At 37.5% G+C, this 17,549-nt stretch overlaps 1 protein-coding gene across 4 annotated transcripts in view; it reads left to right on the forward strand.

Annotated features, from left to right (window-relative positions):
• The window catches only part of LOC139950409 (uncharacterized), a 182,436-nt gene extending 165,075 nt beyond the window's left edge, over positions 1-17,361 (forward strand). For 3 of the 4 annotated variants that reach the window (XM_071949065.1, XM_071949066.1, XM_071949067.1), the window contains 13 exons: positions 158-236; positions 959-1,012; positions 1,961-2,145; positions 2,539-2,668; positions 3,071-3,226; positions 3,616-3,774; positions 4,079-4,360; positions 4,625-4,725; positions 5,080-5,202; positions 5,598-5,703; positions 6,647-6,746; positions 11,310-11,395; positions 12,235-17,361. In XM_071949065.1, the coding sequence (XP_071805166.1) occupies positions 158-236; positions 959-1,012; positions 1,961-2,145; positions 2,539-2,668; positions 3,071-3,226; positions 3,616-3,774; positions 4,079-4,360; positions 4,625-4,725; positions 5,080-5,202; positions 5,598-5,703; positions 6,647-6,746; positions 11,310-11,395; positions 12,235-12,381 (1,708 nt within the window). In that variant the 3' untranslated portion in view covers positions 12,382-17,361. The remainder of the gene's footprint in view (positions 1-157; positions 237-958; positions 1,013-1,960; positions 2,146-2,538; positions 2,669-3,070; positions 3,227-3,615; positions 3,775-4,078; positions 4,361-4,624; positions 4,726-5,079; positions 5,203-5,597; positions 5,704-6,646; positions 6,747-11,309; positions 11,396-12,234) is intronic. The other variant, XM_071949068.1, reaches the window with a different exon arrangement.
• The last annotated feature ends 188 nt before the right edge of the window (positions 17,362-17,549 follow it).

Genomic DNA, 17,549 nt, shown 5'->3' on the forward strand with positions numbered 1-17,549 from the left:
TCCAACTGTTCCCTATGTGTTTCTTAGCTTCACATGAAAGAAGAAAAAAAACTTCTCTTCACCCTGGAGTATATCTTAACTATGCAAAAATGACTCCTACAGTGCAGTTTAGAAGACTTATTACTAATTACTAATTTGTTTTTGTGTATTTCATCAGACATCGGAGTGGTACCATTCATGATCTCCTTCCGTTGACCACATTTGGAAACTCGCTTGTGCCGTCCAAACTAGCCAAAGTAAGAAACTGCCTTATCATTGTAGTTATTGGCTTGTCATGGTTGAGTGGTCAAGAACACTGAACTCAAACTCTGGTGTTTCTGACTAGCAGAGTGTGGGTTTAAAGTTGTGATCTTGACATTTGTGTCATAAAGCTTGGTGGTTAACAGCCATGATATTCTTCCTACTTAAGTCTGTTTTCCAATTGTTTTTCCCTCAGAAAAATCAGTAAAACTGTGTATAATAAGGCATGGTAACTCAATCTTTTATTTATTTATTTTATGCCAATGGAAACTAAATTTCTGTATATTTATGATGCGGACAATAAAATTCCACTTTATAAATTCTAAAATTCTTTTATTGATTTATTATAAACTAAATTTCTGTATTATTTTGATGCGGACAATAAAATTCTACTTCTAAATTCTAAAATGCCAATCTTCTAACAGAGCCTACACTATGTGTACAAGGTCAGCCCTAGTACTTGGAAAAATTACTGAATTTTGTCCAAGGACCAAATACAGTGCCTGAGTTAACCATTATTGGTAATTGGGACGCAAAGCTGTTGGTCCCATGTGTTGTGTAATTCACATGAAAGAACCAAGTAGACTTGTCTTACAGAGAAGGTGTTTGTCGCAGGTGTTTTCTGGTATGGTTGACCGAGTCTCCCATCTCCATTAAATTGTGTTTTCGTTGAGGAAAAAAGAGCCTGAAGTAATTGTTTCTGTTTTTCTTTTTGAAGGTACTTTGTGAAACTATCACAACAGAAAGATTCCAGCCTGTACTCTTTCCAAAGGTAAGGATCAAAAACTGTTTAGTAATTTTTTTTTTTTTTTTTTTGGTGGTGTTTCGCGGCTGAGTGGTCTAATTCACCAGACCTAAGCTTTGGTGTTGACAGCACGAGAGTGTGGGTTCGTATCCTGGTCATGAAACTTGTGCCCTTGATCGACACAGTCTCTAAGTAGACCCAAGATAACTCAGAGATGATAAAATGTCAGATTTTTATCTGGATTCAGACTTTTTCAAAAGCCTACCCGGTAAACAAAAAATGCCGTACTTTGCTCCAGGTCCAATAAGTCAGGCTTTTTGATCTACTTCTCTCTAGCGCTGAAGATACTGTTCATAAAAACTCCTTTGAATCTATAACTCCAGGGACTATCAAAATGTGGGAATGCCATCATTTCAACTTATCCTAAAGATCTGGATGTCAGCTTTAAACTTTTTTTTGTCAGAAATGACTCTCACCCCTGATATTTACAACATGCTGTTTTGACATCGATGTCATTTAATTCTTGGAAATGGCTTGTCTGGCCTTAGTTTCCAATACTATAAACACACACATGGAATGTTTTTATGTTTTCGTCTAGTTATTTTGAGACTGTAATAAATTTACAGGCTTCAGAACTCATAGAGGAAATGAGATACTTATAACATGCTGTTTTTGCATCTGATGAAGTATTTGTTGCTACGAAAGCTTATGCATTTTTTTTTTTTAAATAAAACTAGTTCTCAACTGTTGGTTGGAATTTACCTATCTGTCCTTTAGTAGTTTTCAATACAGCAATGTTTTAGTATTATGTTTACAGATATCAAATAAAACCACAAGAGAAACTGACTGAGTAACTTTTAAATTATTTTGGGTTGAACAAAAACAAAATTGACTATATGTTTTCGTCTACCAAGTCTGCCGAGGTTAGTAATTACAAGAAACCATGGTGATATAAATACTCTTTTCACTCAACAGGCTTCGGAACTCATAGTAACCTATGATGAACACACGTGTGTGAAGAACTTTAAGTTTGGTGTGATCTATGAGAGGTATGGACAGACGACGGAAGAGGAACTCTTTGGAAATGTCAACAGCAGCACTGCCTTTGATGAATTCCTCGAACTCCTCGGCGAGAAAACAGAACTGAAAGATTTTTCAGGGTAAATCTTAGTAATAATAATAACGATAACATTAACAAAATTTCTACAACGCCATTCCTATAACGCCATTCCGTCTACTTCCCGGCCATATCGTATTGGGCCCCCATGCCCCCTTTCAATGTAGGTTCTTACTTTTTATACCTGCCTTTTTCTGCGTTCCAGTCAACATTGAGGGGGGGGGGGGGGGTGAAGAATGTTTATTGTCAGGGGAAGTGGACAGGGGGTGGCCCAAGCATTTTCGCCGGGTCTGTGGCTAATGGTGTTCATTGATCTGATAAAGGGATATTGTTCCAAAGTTTAGGGCCTAGGTTTCGACAGCGGGGTACTATCACATCCTTATGTCTGACTTGACTCTGACTCGACACTTCACAACTTTTATTTTGGTGGTGTTAGGTTTCGAGGAGGTCTCGACGTCCAGCATGGACAGACAGGTGCACATTCCATCGTTGCCCAGCACCTCGATAGAAACATCATGTTCCATGTGTCTACGTTATTACCACACACAGAAGGAGACAAACAACAGGTGAGTTCAACTTTTAGTTTGATAAAATAAAATTATTTACAAAGCACCTTTTACAAAAGTTTCAGAGCACTGATTCAGAGCATCTTCTCATAAAAAAGTTACAATAACTAAGAAAATGAGTTTTTAACATGACATTAATGACGGATTCAAGAGATAATGCCGCACGAATGTGAAGAGGTACATTGTTCCGTAATGTAGGTGCGCTGACTTTAAATATTTGTCAAAAATAGTCAATGGGAAACTTTTGAATGCTAGGTGGCAGGTAAATTTGTGTCGTTTTCATATTTCCAAGCATGCGCACTAAAGAAAGAACAATAAGTTTACCTGGTCTGCTGCCACCCAGTGTCCTAAAGTCCCCAGTTGGTATCGATCTTCGTTAAACGTTTTATTTTCTGATTGTAGTTGCAGAGGAAGAGGCACATAGGCAACGACATCGTCGCCATTGTATTTCAAGAAGAGAACACGCCGTTTGTTCCTGACATGATCGCGTCTAACTTCCTTCATTCCTTTATTGTGGTGCAGGCCATCGAGCCAAATACAGAAAACACCAGATACAAGGTCTGTATACCAGAGCTAAGAAGAAATTAATAATTTTTCTTTGTTATTATTTGCTTAGAGCATATTACACGATTTGGTTATTTTTACTCAAAAGCCATAGCAAAGAGTGTACCATACTTATAGCACCAGCTATCTCGTGGGGATGTTTTGGCCAGGGTCAGATCTGGCAATTGTTGTATGACAATTATGACTGCTACTCAATTCGTTCTATTTTCCCTTGGCTTCGCTCTGGGAAAGTAGAAGCATCAAGGATCAACTTAGTTTAAATAATAGCACTCGCAACTGGTTAGGTTTGCACTGTTCATGAAAAAACAGTTTATTTGTAATAATATTATCTTCCACAAATTGATGTTGAGCCTCTTTAATGAGTATATTATTTCTTTCCATAGGTTGCTGTAACAGCGAGAGATGACGTTCCTTTCTACGGCCCAGCCTTGCCGAGTCCTTCAGTGTTTAAGAAGGGACCAGAGCTGAAGGAATTCCTGCTCACTAAGCTTCTAAACGGAGAGAATGCTTGCTACAAAGCAGACAAATTCAGCAGCATACAGGTAAGCCTAACATTACTATTTACTTTTACAGATTTCTAGACTTGAAGAAGTTCGTATTTTTGTACTTTAAAAGGTAGGGTCATAGATTGGTTCATTTCAGCTCATAATGCCGACTTACAGGCAAAATCATAAAGAAAGATCAAATAAATGTGAAAAATTACTTCAAAGGGAATCCTTTCTATAAATAGTTTAAACTAGCAGTATTTTTTACGATTCGTTAATGCTCATTTATTTTTTGAGCACTAACCATTCTTTGACCCTACACTCAATGCTAAAGATTTTTGTTTCCATCTTACCCTCGCAGGAGAGAACAAGGGCGGCTCTACTAGACTCCCTCTACGCTGAACTCAACACCAAAAATGAGGAGATATTCTGCTCAGTGACGTGTATAGACGCCTCAACAAGTCCAAGCATATTGGGCAAGGCAGACGTCAGCGCCGGGGGCCTGTGGCCATCGTTCAAGAAGGCCTTCCGAGGAAGGAGTCAGTCTGTAGACACCAGCACCAGCCCAAGTCATAATAAGATGAATGGAAATATGATGTTTGCGGCTGAGATACCGGAAGAAGGCGAGGCTACAAGTCCACTGGTAAGTGTGAAATCGATTCTGTTTTTGAAGAGGTATTGCCAAACTCACAAGGATGGATGGCGCGAGGGCTACACTTAACTGATTTGAGCAGCCAACCCAAATCAACTGTCGCCAGGGACACATTGCTACCTACTCCTGAGGCTGTACCAAGATTACCTTCTTCACAGTCCAAACGGTTGCAGGCATCCACTAGGAGCCTGGGTGGGTGAGCAGTCTGCAATATCTTCCCAACTTTAATGAATCCTTTTTTGTATTTCCCTTCAGCAATCCAAGGGTAGTCGGAACCTAAGACTAAGCACAAGAAGTACAAGCAGTAACCAAAGCTATGGTAGTACTGGAGACAAGAAAGAACCAAAGAGAAAAAGGTAATTACAAATCCCAACAAAGATTGTTTGTGTGTGTGTGGAGTGTCATGGCAGACTGGTCTAGCGCACTGAATTCGAGTTGTGGTGGTTGAGTCTGATCACATTGTGGGTTCATATTTTGGTCCCGGAACTTGTGTCCTTAAGCAAGACACTTAACTGTAATTCTGAAAAGGGCCTGTGGTTGATAACTCTGTCATGAACTTCATGAAGTCAGTTGTCAACCACCGGTTTTGTTCCGAACCAACATTACTAGAAAGAGAATTTTCACATGGTGTTACCACAAACCTCACCTAATTATACTTCCACCATGCAAAGTTTTAAAACCAACTTAAAATGTTATTCCCACTACTACAGAGACAGCATGATGAGTCGGTCATCACATTCCTCAGAAAGTATCAATGGCAGCCAGGAATCGCACAAATCGTCCTCCAACTCTCTCAATAGCTCTCCTGATGTTGCACACTCGAGGACAACGAGGTACGTCCTTAAAACCAAACTTTCTGGCCCATCATCCCCAATCCCTAAAGCCTGTTACAGGCCGGTTTATAGTTGGTCAGCATCAAGATTTCCATCGCGTGACCATCGCGCGACCGACTATGAACCGGCCTTTATATTTTAACCTCCACCTGTGACCTCATACAGTTGTTTCAATCCGATGGGTACATGTTGAACAATACTGCACCATGGGGTGCTGTAACAACAGCATGAAGTCACATGTGGAGGTTAAGTTGCGTTATGCCCTCGTACGCGCCATTCCTACCCATTAGTGATGCGTACCTTGGGCATTATCCTATACATAAAGATACTCAGCCAATAACTGTAAGCAATGCTTAATGTTTTCTTTACTCTTCCAATTTGTTGTCCGTGTTCAGAATCTACACATGTCGAGTATCACCAAGCCAATCCTTGGACAGCTTCAACAGCGACGAGGAGCCACATGAACATGAAGATTCAGATACAGGCATGGTGAGATACCTTGTAAATATGCCTTTTGCAATTCTTAAATATTTTTAAAGTTACTAACTTTAAAAGAGCTATATTGTAAATATGCCTTCTGCCGTTATTAATTTTTGAAATAAAACACAGACCCTACAAGTTGAAGGCGTCATCTGAACAGCCATGCTACATGGGGAAATTTACAGTTGACAGTTACAAGCAATCTTAAAGAATAAAACCATACACTCTTTCATCCTTCTCAAGTGTCTTGGTGACAGTAAGATACTGTCAGTAAAATGTCTCTTGTACTGCCAAAGTTTTTCCTTTAACTTGCAGTGCATTTGGTTCGCTCTGCCTGTAAAACTTGCCCAGTGTGGCATGGCCTTAATTAAGGATATAGCAACCACTTCCAGGCAATCTCCAAGAAGACAAGACATTCACATGTTTCTACCCAATTGCTTTTAACATTTAGATACTGTTTGAAAAATGTATGTTGTGCTACCAAATTGTTCTTTGTGCAGTTGGTTGCCTCCAAGTTGACTCAATGTTGCCTGTGTGTCTTCATATACAGCAAGAACATGGTTCATGGGATCCAAAAAGTTACTTTTGATCCCTTTCCATTGTTGGTACTCATAAAGTGTCATGGCTGAGTGGTTAAGAGCATCGAATTCAAGTTCTGGTGCAGTCACCGGAGTGTGGGTTTAAATCCCGGTCGTGACACTTGTGTCCGTGAGCAAGATACTTTACTATAATTGCTTCTCTTCACCCAGGGGTATAAATGGGTACATGCGAGGGGAAGAGGTTGATATTAAGTATAAAAAGCCACAAGCGCCGTACAGGCAGCTCAGGGCTGTATACTCCCAAGGGAGCTGAGAAACATTAAAGGGATGTTATTGGCCCTATGACCAGGGCACTAATGTAAAGCGCATTGATATGGTTATTGTGAAATGCGCTAAATAAGAATTTGTTATTGTTATTACTACAGGGAAGTATGTCATCAGGTTGTATACCAAGCAGTAAAGCCAGTCCACTCAACCCTTGTCTATGTCCTGAAGGAAAGTGTACCACAGCCTTGGAAATAGAAAGTAAGAATCACACAACACCCCCAGCTTGACCAAAGCAAAACATGTAGAATTTTCTAGAAAATTGTTGACATTGTTTTTAACTATCAATTATTTATTTTGTATAATGCCTAATTGATAGGTCCATTTCAATGAAAAGGCATTAGTATTAGCCTACTGCACCATTTTAGAGCTTAAACATTTACCAATGTTTGATAAAAACACTCCCTTGTAATTATGTTATTTATTGCACTTTTATTAAAGGCAGTGGACACTATTGGTAATTGTCACCAATTGTCAATTGGTGTATCTCAACATATGCATAAAATAACTAACCTGTGAAAATTTGAGCTCAATCGCAACTTTTTTTCAGCCGAAATTTGACAAATTCACAAGGCTATAGCCTTGTCAATTTTTCAGCCTAAATTTGACAAATTCACAAGTTCTTGTGAACTTTTTCAGCCAAAATTTGACAAATTCACAAGGCTATAGCCTTGTATACTTTTCAGCTAAAGTTTGACAAATTTCAGCCAAAATTTGACAAATTCACAAGGCCTTGTAATCTTTTTAAGCCAAAATTTGACAAGTTTCAGCCAAAATTTGACAAGTTCACAAGGCTATAGCCTTGTACACTTTCCAGCAAAAATTTGACAAATTCACAAGGCTATAGCCTTGTAATCTTTTTAAGCCAAAATTTGACAAGTTTCAGCCAAAATTTGACAAGTTCACAAGGCTATAGCCTTGTATACTTTTCAGCTAAAGTTTGACAAATTTCAGCCAAAATTTGACAAATTCACAAGGCTATATAGCCTTGTACTCTTTTTCAGCCAAAATTTGACAAATACACAAGGCTATAGCCTTGTACTCTTTTTCAGCCAAAATTTGACAAATTCACAAGGCTATAGCCTTGTACACTTTTTAGCTAAAATTTGACAAGTTTCAGCCAAAATTTGACAAGTTCAGAAGGCTATAGTCTTGTACACTTTTTCAGCCAAAATTTGACAAATTCACAAGGCTATAGCCTTGTACTCTTTTTCAGCCAAAATTTGACAAATTCACAAGGCTATAGCCTTGTACACTTTTTCAGCCAAAATTTGAGAAGTTCACAAGGCTATATAGCCTTGTGAACTTTTTCAGCCAAAATTTGACAAAATCACAAGGCTATAGCCTTGTAATCTTTTTCAGCCAAAATTTGACAAATTCACAAGGCCTTGTAATCTTTTTCAGCCAAAATTTGACAAAATCACAAGGCTATAGCCTTGTACACTTTTTCAGCCAAAATTTGACAAATTCACAAGGCTATAGCCTTGTACTCTTTTTCAGCCAAAATTTGACAAATTCACAAGGCTATAGCCTTGTACACTTTTTCAGCCAAAATTTGAGAAGTTCACAAGGCTATATAGCCTTGTGAACTTTTTCAGCCAAAATTTGACAAAATCACAAGGCTATAGCCTTGTAATCTTTTTCAGCCAAAATTTGACAAATTCACAAGGCCTTGTAATCTTTTTCAGCCAAAATTTGACAAAATCACAAGGCTATAGCCTTGTAATCTTTTTCAGCCAAAATTTGACAAATTCACAAGGCTATAGCCTTGTACACTTTTTAGCTAAAATTTTACAAGTTTCAGCCAAAATTTGACAAGTTCACGAGGCTATAGTCTTGTACACTTTTTCAGCCAAAATTTGACAAATTCACAAGGCTTATAGCCTTGTACACTTTTCAGCTAAAATTTGACAAGTTTCAGCCAAAATTTGACAAGTTCACAAGGCAATAGTCTTGTACACTTTTCCAGCCCAAATTTGAGAAGTTCACAAGGCTATATAGCCTTGTACACTTTTCCAGTCAAAATTTGAAAAATTCACAAGGCTATAGCCTTGTAATCTTTTTCAGCCAAAATTTGACAAATTCACAAGGCTATAGCCTTGTGAACTTTTTCAGCCAAAATTTGACAAAATCACAAGGCTATGGCCTTGTGAACTTTTTCAGCCAAAATTTGACAAAATCACAAGGCTATGGCCTTGTAATCTTTTTCAGCCAAAATTTGACAAATTCACAAGGCCTTGTAATCTTTTTCAGCCAAAATTTGACAAAATCACAAGGCTATAGCCTTGTACACTTTTTAGCTAAAATTTGACAAATTCACAAGGCTATAGCCTTGTACTCTTTTTCAGCCAAAATTTGACAAATTCACAAGGCCTTGTACACTTTTTCAGCCAAAATTTGAGAAGTTCACAAGGCTATAGTCTTGTGAACTTTTTCAGCCAAAATTTGACAAAATCACAAGGCTATAGCCTTGTAATCTTCTTCAGCCAAAATTTGACAAATTCACTAGGCCTTGTAATCTTTTTCAGCCAAAATTTGACAAAATCACAAGGCTATAGCCTTGTACACTTTTTAGCTAAAATTTGACAAGTTTCAGCCAAAATTTGACAAGTTCACAAGGCAATAGTCTTGTACACTTTTTCAGCCAAAATTTGACAAATTCACAAGGCTATAGCCTTGTACACTTTTCAGCTAAAATTTGACAAGTTTCAGCCAAAATTTGACAAGTTCACAAGGCTATAGTCTTGTACACTTTTCCAGCCAAAATTTGAAAAATTCACAAGGCTATAGCCTTGTACACTTTTCCGCTAAAGTTTGACAAGTTTCAGCCAAAATTTGACAAATTCACAAGGCTATAGCCTTGTACTCTTTTTCAGCCAAAATTTGACAAATTCACAAGGCTATAGCCTTGTACACTTTTTCAGCCAAAATTTGAGAAGTTCACAAGGCTATAAGCCTTGTAATCTTTTTCAGCCAAAATTTGACAAAATCACAAGGCCTTGTACACTTTTTCAGCCAAAATTTGAGAAGTTCACAAGGCTATATAGCCTTGTGAACTTTTTCAGCCAAAATTTGACAAAATCACAAGGCTATAGCCTTGTAATCTTTTTCAGCCAAAATTTGACAAAATCACAAGGCCTTGTACACTTTTTCAGCCAAAATTTGACAAATTCACAAGGCTATATATAGCCTTGTGAACTTTTTCAGCCAAAATTTGACAAAATCACAAGGCTATAGCCTTGTACACTTTTTAGCTAAAACTTGACAAGTTTCAGCCAAAATTTGACAAGTTCACAAGGCTATAGCCTTGTACACTTTTTAGCTAAAATTTGACAAGTTTCAGCCAAAATTTGACAAGTTCACAAGGCAATAGTCTTGTACACTTTTTCAGCCAAAATTTGACAAATTCACAAGGCTATAGCCTTTTACACTTTTCAGCTAAAATTTGACAAGTTTCAGCCAAAATTTGAGAAGTTCACAAGGCTATAGCCTTGTGAACTTTTTCAGCCAAAATTTGACAAAATCACAAGGCTATAGCCTTGTAATCTTTTTCAGCCAAAATTTGACAAATTCACAAGGCTATAGCCTTGTACACTTTTTCAGCCAAAATTTGAGAAGTTCACAAGGCTATAGCCTTTTAATCTTTTTCAGCCAAAATTTGACAAAATCACAAGGCTATAGCCTTGTACACTTTTTAGCTAAAACTTGACAAGTTTCAGCCAAAATTTGACAAGTTCACAAGGCTATAAGCCTTGTACACTTTTCCAGCCAAAATTTGACAAAATCACAAGGCTATAGCCTTTTAATCTTTTTCAGCCAAAACTTGTACACTTTTCAACTAAAATTTGACAAGTTCAGCCAAAATTTGACAAAATCACAAGGCCTTGTATAGCCTTGTAAACTTTTTCAGCCAAAATTTGACAAATTCACAAGGCTATAGCCTTGTGAACTTTTTCAGCCAAAATTTGACAAGTTCACAAGGCTATAAGCCTTGTACACTTTTTCAGCCAAAATTTGACAAGTTTCAGCCAAAATTTGACAAGTTCACAAGGCTATAAGCCTTGTACACTTTTCCAGCCAAATTTTGACAAGTTCGCAAGGCTATATATAGCCTTGTGAACTTTTTCAGCAAAAATTTGACAAGTTTCTGCAAAAATTTGACAAGTTCACAAGGCTATAGCCTTGTACACCTTTCAGCTAAAATTTGACAAGTTTCAGCCAAAATTTGACATGTTCACAAGTACACTTTTCCAACCAAAATTTGACAAGTTCACAAGGCTATATATAGCCTTGTACACCTTTTCAGCTAAAATTGTGAACTTTTTCAGCCAAAGTGAACAAGGCTATAGCCTTGTTCACTTTTTCAGCTAAAATTTGACAAGTTTCAGCCAAAATTTGACAAGCTCACAAGGCTTATTATAGCCTTGTGAACTTTATCAGCTAAAATTTAACAAAAGCTAAAATTTGACAAGTTTCAGCCAAAATTTGACAGGTTCACAAGCCTTGTACACTTTTCAGCCAAAATTTGACAAATTCACTATGCGCCTTATACACATTTTCAGCCAAAATTCAAAGCCAAAGTTCACAAGGCTATAACTTTTTCAGCTAAAATTTGACTTTTTCAGCCACAGTTTCACAATATTCACAAGGCTCTTGTACATATATATTTCAGCAAAAATTTGAAAATTACACAAGGTTATGCCTTTGTACACATTTTCAGCCAAAATTTGACGATTACAAGTTGAACCTTTTTTGTTTTTACAGATACCTTGTCCCAGCAGTTAGAGTTCATGAGAGCTGAGATTAACAAGTTAAAATCAGAGAAGCTCGATCTCATCAGAACAAACGTGGTAAGCATCGAATCTTTCTTTCTTTTCTCATCCATGCTGCTCTTCATCTGTAATAAAATCACGCTCCATTTGCCAAGAGAACGGTCATGTACAATTGTTCACTTATGGGGCAGTGTAACAGAGGGAAGTACTTCATGAATTCTGTATTTAGGGTTGAACAAATTTGAGACAAATTTATTGTAGCGGGATTTCAACCAACGATCTCCCGATTAACATGCTGGCTCAGCTAGAAGAGTACTGGCACGTTAATCCACAGGTCGTTGGTTCAAGTAAATTTGTCTTGATTCAAACCCCAAATCAACTGGACTTACTATTTAATTGTGGTGCCGTCGCTGAGCCACAAGCTGGGTCCGAGATCAGCATTGATGAGTAGAGATGACGGCTCAAACTCTGCCATAAAGATGTCAGCTAGGACCGGGGATGTAGGAGATCCCATGGAGGTCCCAGCTGTCTGCTCGTGGATCTTTTCCTGAGGTGGAGAAAACAACGAGAAGAAAAACAAGTTAGAAGAAAGTTTGATTATTGATGACAAATAAATGAATCTGAGTCCAATATCATGGCTCTGCTTTCTGCCGAGTTCAGCGCTAACAATCGCCATTCTACGCTCACTGTGCAACCCCCAAATTCTGCACAAGATGTGTAAGCAGAGAATCCCTACATGAAGTAGGCAAAAACACAAACATAAATCTCTGCAAACCTAAAAATATGCTATACTTTAGCGCAGAATTCGCTGCTTCCATAAGCGTAAAATCTTTGCTTACAGAGGAGCCGTGAAATTGAGCCCCGATCTCGGTCCATTTTGTGGTTACTTATAAGTTCTATCTCTTTTTTTTTTCCAGAGCTGGCAACATGACATCAAGAAGTTAAAAGAGAAGGAAATCCGCCACATTGCTGATTTGTCCAGTGCTCAGAAGGAGATCAGCAAACTACGGGAAATCCAAACTATTCAGAATACTGGGTACATCGAGGCGCTGTCGAGTGTCTAAAAAGCCCTATACATACACCACTGGGAACACTTCAAGAAATACTCGCAGACATTTTACGAGAAGGAGTAACTCTTACCTGACAATCCGTTCACTTCAAGGAAGGATCATAAAGGATAGCGAACTAGCAAAGGGCAGCAACTTCACCAAATGACTTCACGGACTGCTGCGTCTTTCTGGAAGAACCCCCCTTCAAGATCCACATGATGTGCCTGCGAAGGGGTACGTTTATCAATCTAAGAATAGTTAAACCACCTTTAACTCGGTGAGATTGTCCAAGATATGGAGAGGAACACCCTTGACATCACACTGAGCAAGGAAAGTTCTGGAAACACAAACATTCTACAATCGGCTTTAACGATTCTCATAAGAACCAAGTTGCAGTGATGCTCTCTACTCTACGTTGTAAAGCTTTGCAAGGTGCGAAGGGTAAAAAAATACAAATATTTGAATGGTTAAACGTTGTAATATTCTTGCCTCAAAGAGGCGATGGTTCTGAAAGTTGAGTGGGTGTAGAAGTATGTATCAGGTTTGAAGTCGTTCACTCAGCTTGTCATAAGCCCGAGAGCAGTTTGCAAGGGTCTCTTGCTAAATTGTAGCATGATTGTACAAGGACAACAATTTGTTCTACTTTCCATGGTCTCTTGCAAAGTCTTGTCAAACATTGCTACATTTTACAACCATGCTTAAATTAAACAAGGGACCACAGTTAAATTGCTGTTGTGTGCATAGCACTTAAATGAGGTGATTCTTACTTACTATCTGCCGTCTATGCTTCTGTTAGCATGTAGGGCAGCTATGAAGTTGCTCCATTCTTGTCCGTTAAGGCCCAGTTTCGTTAAAGGTCCTCATTTCACCTTCACAGCTCAACGCCAGGTTGTTTTGGGTCTTTCTGTCTGCCTTCTGGCATCCACTGGAGAGCTGTCCGGGTGACGTTAGCCGATCCATTTCCAACTTCTTTTCGGTGATTCTGTTCATTTTGAAAGAGATTGCAAAATAGGAAGAGACACAATTTCAAAATTCTTAGTACAAATGTGTATACAGAAGGGATAGCATTATTTTCTCAAAAAAACATTCTGAACCATTACCGTCAGTTTTGTTTTTCCTTGTTTTCTTTTCTTTTTATCTTCTTCATCCATTTGCTTCCTTTAAAATGTACATAAACATTCGCCCCTGGGAAGGCATGTAAAGAAAACCTGCATTTGATTAAATCGTGCAGCCTGTAAAATACCTGTATTTATGATTGGAAGAGAAGTACACAGTTTGACCTCTAGATCCAGAGTACTATTTAAGTTTTAAAGTAATGACCAAGTTATTATTTTTGTTGTCTTCAATAATAATGTAAAGAAAACCAGCCAAAACAGTGTTTAATTTATTATAGAATTGGTGATTTTGAAGCAGAATTTCTTTAATAATTTGTCATAATTTTTGTATAATGTTCAGTTGTAAATAAAATTGAATGTCTATTGTGATTCATGCGAAAATCAATAAATAGCGCCCCCTTTGTTTTGAAGGAAGAGAGTTCCATGAACTGTGGATAATTGAACTAGAGTGTGTTTTGGCGACCCTAACCAGAAACATTGGTTATCGGTTGAGCGGTTTTTTTTTTCGTATTCGGTTGAGTGCGATGACGATGCTGTTTAGACCAACCGGTAACAGACTTGTTGAGTCAGTTGGCATTGGTTGGGGTCGCCAAAATGCACTCCTGGACATGAATGAACAAGAACAGGCTGCGGCCATCTTTGTATAGTACCCCAATTGCCAATACTGCTGACAATCAATGCATATGAAGGGACCAGCCTACTTTCTAGACTGATTTGGTTTGATGACATGTACATTCAAAGAACACGATTGATGTATAAGTAACAACTGTTATAACCTTAAAAGTAATAACCTTTTTTTTGCAGTGTGGACCACATGAAATATTACTTCTAGAAACGCTGTCTGCATTATGGGCAACTTAGTTTTTAAATTAGATAAATACTTAAATAGGCTGCAAGAAAATCAAACAATCAATGCAGCTTGTGTTGAGGTAGACCAAGGTATTGTCAAATTTTAGATTAACGTCTTTTGAAATGATGGTGTTAAATTTTCACTGAAGACTTAAACATAAACTGTGTTTGCTATAATGCAAAAACAAATAGTTAAAGTTTATTTAAATAATACATGATCTGAAGTGTGATGTAAAATTAATCCAGGGTATTGAACTTATTGTACATTGTTTTGTTTTTTTCCTTTTGTTTTTCGAAATGGAGTGTAAATATTTTCATGGACTTATAAAACAAAATCTTGTGAGGTGTGTGCGTGTAAATAGAAATGTAAAAAATAATGGGATTGTTTAATTAGCTTCACAGATTGTATCTGACATAAATATAGCTGTGAATAAAAAGAACAAAGTTTGTTTTGGAATGGTAAAACAAAAAACAATATTTAGTTACTTCTTCCCCTTTTATTTTGAATCTATTAAAACTTTTAACGCTACAGTCATAGCATAAGAGACTTACCACTTGATCAGCACAACTCCTTTTGCTCTCATGTTCCAAAGTACATCTATCTGCTGGTGGAATCGACAATCAATAGTGAGTTTTTAATTGTCACTAGACTATTTTTAGGGTGAACAAAAAAGAAAATTGGCGTAGACTTGTACCTAGCTTTACCATTTGTATAAAAGCTGCAAATGACTGTAAATAAATGGGCCGAATCAAGCTTGGGCTGAATTGCAATGGGGGCATTTGCTTAGTTTCTTGTATCGAGTGGTCTAGTGGTTAGACTGCAGGACTTGCAACCAAAAGGTTGTGGGTTCGAATCCTACCCAAGTTAAAGTTTCACAATGACTAGAGTAATTGTAGTCGCCATGGTCAAGTGGTTAGACTGCAGGACTTGCAATCACAAGGTTGTTGGTTTGAATCCTACCAAGCTAAAGTTAAACAATGACTAGAATAAGTATTGCAGTCACCATGATAAAGTGGTTAGACTGCAGGACTTGCAATCACAAGGTTGTTGGTTTGAATCCTACCCAAGTTGAAGTTTCACAATGACTAGAATAAGTATTTTAGTCACTATGGTCAAGTGGTTAGACTGCAGGACTTGCAATCAAAAGGTTGTTGGTTTGAATCCTACCCAAGCTAATCGCTGGTTTCCGATGACTGGAATAAGTTTTGTAGTAACCATGGTCTTGTGGTTAGACGTTGGACTAGAAATCACAAGGTTGTGGGTTTGAATCCTACCCAAGGTATGTTTCACAATAACCAGAATAAGTATTGGCAGCATATTGCGCCACAGCACCTTGTAAAACATTACATGGTACTATGTCAAAGGAGTAGATCTCATAATTCAAATGTAGTCCCACATACAAGCACCTTGCAAGAAATGCTGAATGTTACAGCGCCTTGAGCATCTCTGAGAGCATCACTGAGAGACAGATATGACGTCTTAAAGGAAACCACTATTTATTGTTGTATTTTGAAAAGATAATCTGAATGATGGATTTATCAAATAGAACTTTGTGAATGGTTTCGGTTGTTTTACTACACTATCCTATATAGCCTCTTGACCCAAAAGCTATCAAATTGAATTAATGTATGCCAATATTCAAATGAGCACATTCTTTATGGTTGACTAATCTATAGAGAAATGCCTTGGATTTAAAGTAATTCTTACATTATTTCGTTTAGCCTACAACTAAGTATGTAAAGCTCTGTGTACCATGAAGGATGGACGGACTTATGAGTTTGTAAGTTTGGATTGTTTTACAACTACTGTTAATGGCTCTTGACCCCAAAAGCTATAAAGTTGATTCAAACGAGCACATTCTTTATGGATGAGTCATCAGTACAAGAAATGCTTTGGCCTTAAAGTATAGGTTTGTCAAAATATTGTAAAATTTCTCAATGTTTTGGGGGGTTATTTGGTTAGTTATAAAGTGCTGTGCACTTACATTATTCATCTTGCCCTACACAAAAGTATGACAAGGGCTGCAGGATCCAAAGGCACCTTGGTGGAGTTCCAACCAACAGCCTTCCTCACTTGAAGCAGTACTTTAACCACTAGACCATTGAGCTCAACAACTGTTGACAAAGAGACAACAACAAATTTGAATCATTTAATAACAACAGGTTAATTTGAAGCATAGCAATGGATTTCATTATTAAACTAAACTGATTGCAAATAGAGATATTTTACTGAGGTGAACTTACAATCCTTTCAACCAGTTAAAATCGTAAAATAATAACTTAGTTTTGTTATTGTTAACAAAGGTTCATTGTCAAAGACCACGTAACCGTTGTTTACAACAAGAATAACCTTGTACATTCGTGAGGCCTTCTGGCCGGCAAGATACGACACTGGTCATAATTTCCACATAAATTCAAAAGTTGTTCAAAATAATGACGACTGGGGTCAATTTTACAAAGATAGTTCTAACTATAAGGACTAGTCCTAGGACTCTTTAAAGTTTATTAAAAACTTAAGGCTAGTCCTAAGTTGGGGTGAGTAACCCGTCCTAACTCCAGATAAGCCTAGTCTTAACTCTTTGTGAAATCCACAACTCGTCTTGTTCTGAGGCAGTAATCATTTTGAGCAACATGCCCTTTGGAATTGTGTGGTTTTCCCCCAAATCCAAAATCTGCTTAACATAATTTTACATAAAATCTGACTCCACAAAATGGTAAGCATGGCAGACATTAGAAGCTTGTGGAGTTTTTAGTGCAAGGGGTGTATGGTTTAGTGACATACTACTAATGTTAAACTTGATTAACTGTGTAATGTGCATTCATTGTATGTAGTACTTGCAGACATCATGTATGGTTACTTAAACCTTAATAAAACCCTTGTGAAACTTGTGATAATTTTGTAAGATGAAGATTATTTTCTAACCTAAACTTTTAAAAACTGCAGAGTACCTTTGCATTAAATCAGTGTTGCAAATTGAAATACAATGTCAGCTTGAACTCCAGCTGTTAAGGGCAGCAAATAAAAATTAAAGCGAAATTTAAGCTCTGTGTACATGTGTCATTTCTGAGTATAGTATTTGAAGAATTTAGATGAAACACATAATATATGTGTCCATTGTTCTGTTATAGTCTGGTGTCTGACTCGAGGCTAACAAATTAAGAATGACAGCTTTCAAATAAAAATGTATTACCAAGCATTGACGTTGGTACTAATGTAAT

Source organism: Asterias amurensis, chromosome 18, assembly GCF_032118995.1.
Source record: "Asterias amurensis chromosome 18, ASM3211899v1".
Taxonomy (NCBI): Eukaryota; Metazoa; Echinodermata; class Asteroidea; order Forcipulatida; family Asteriidae; genus Asterias; species Asterias amurensis.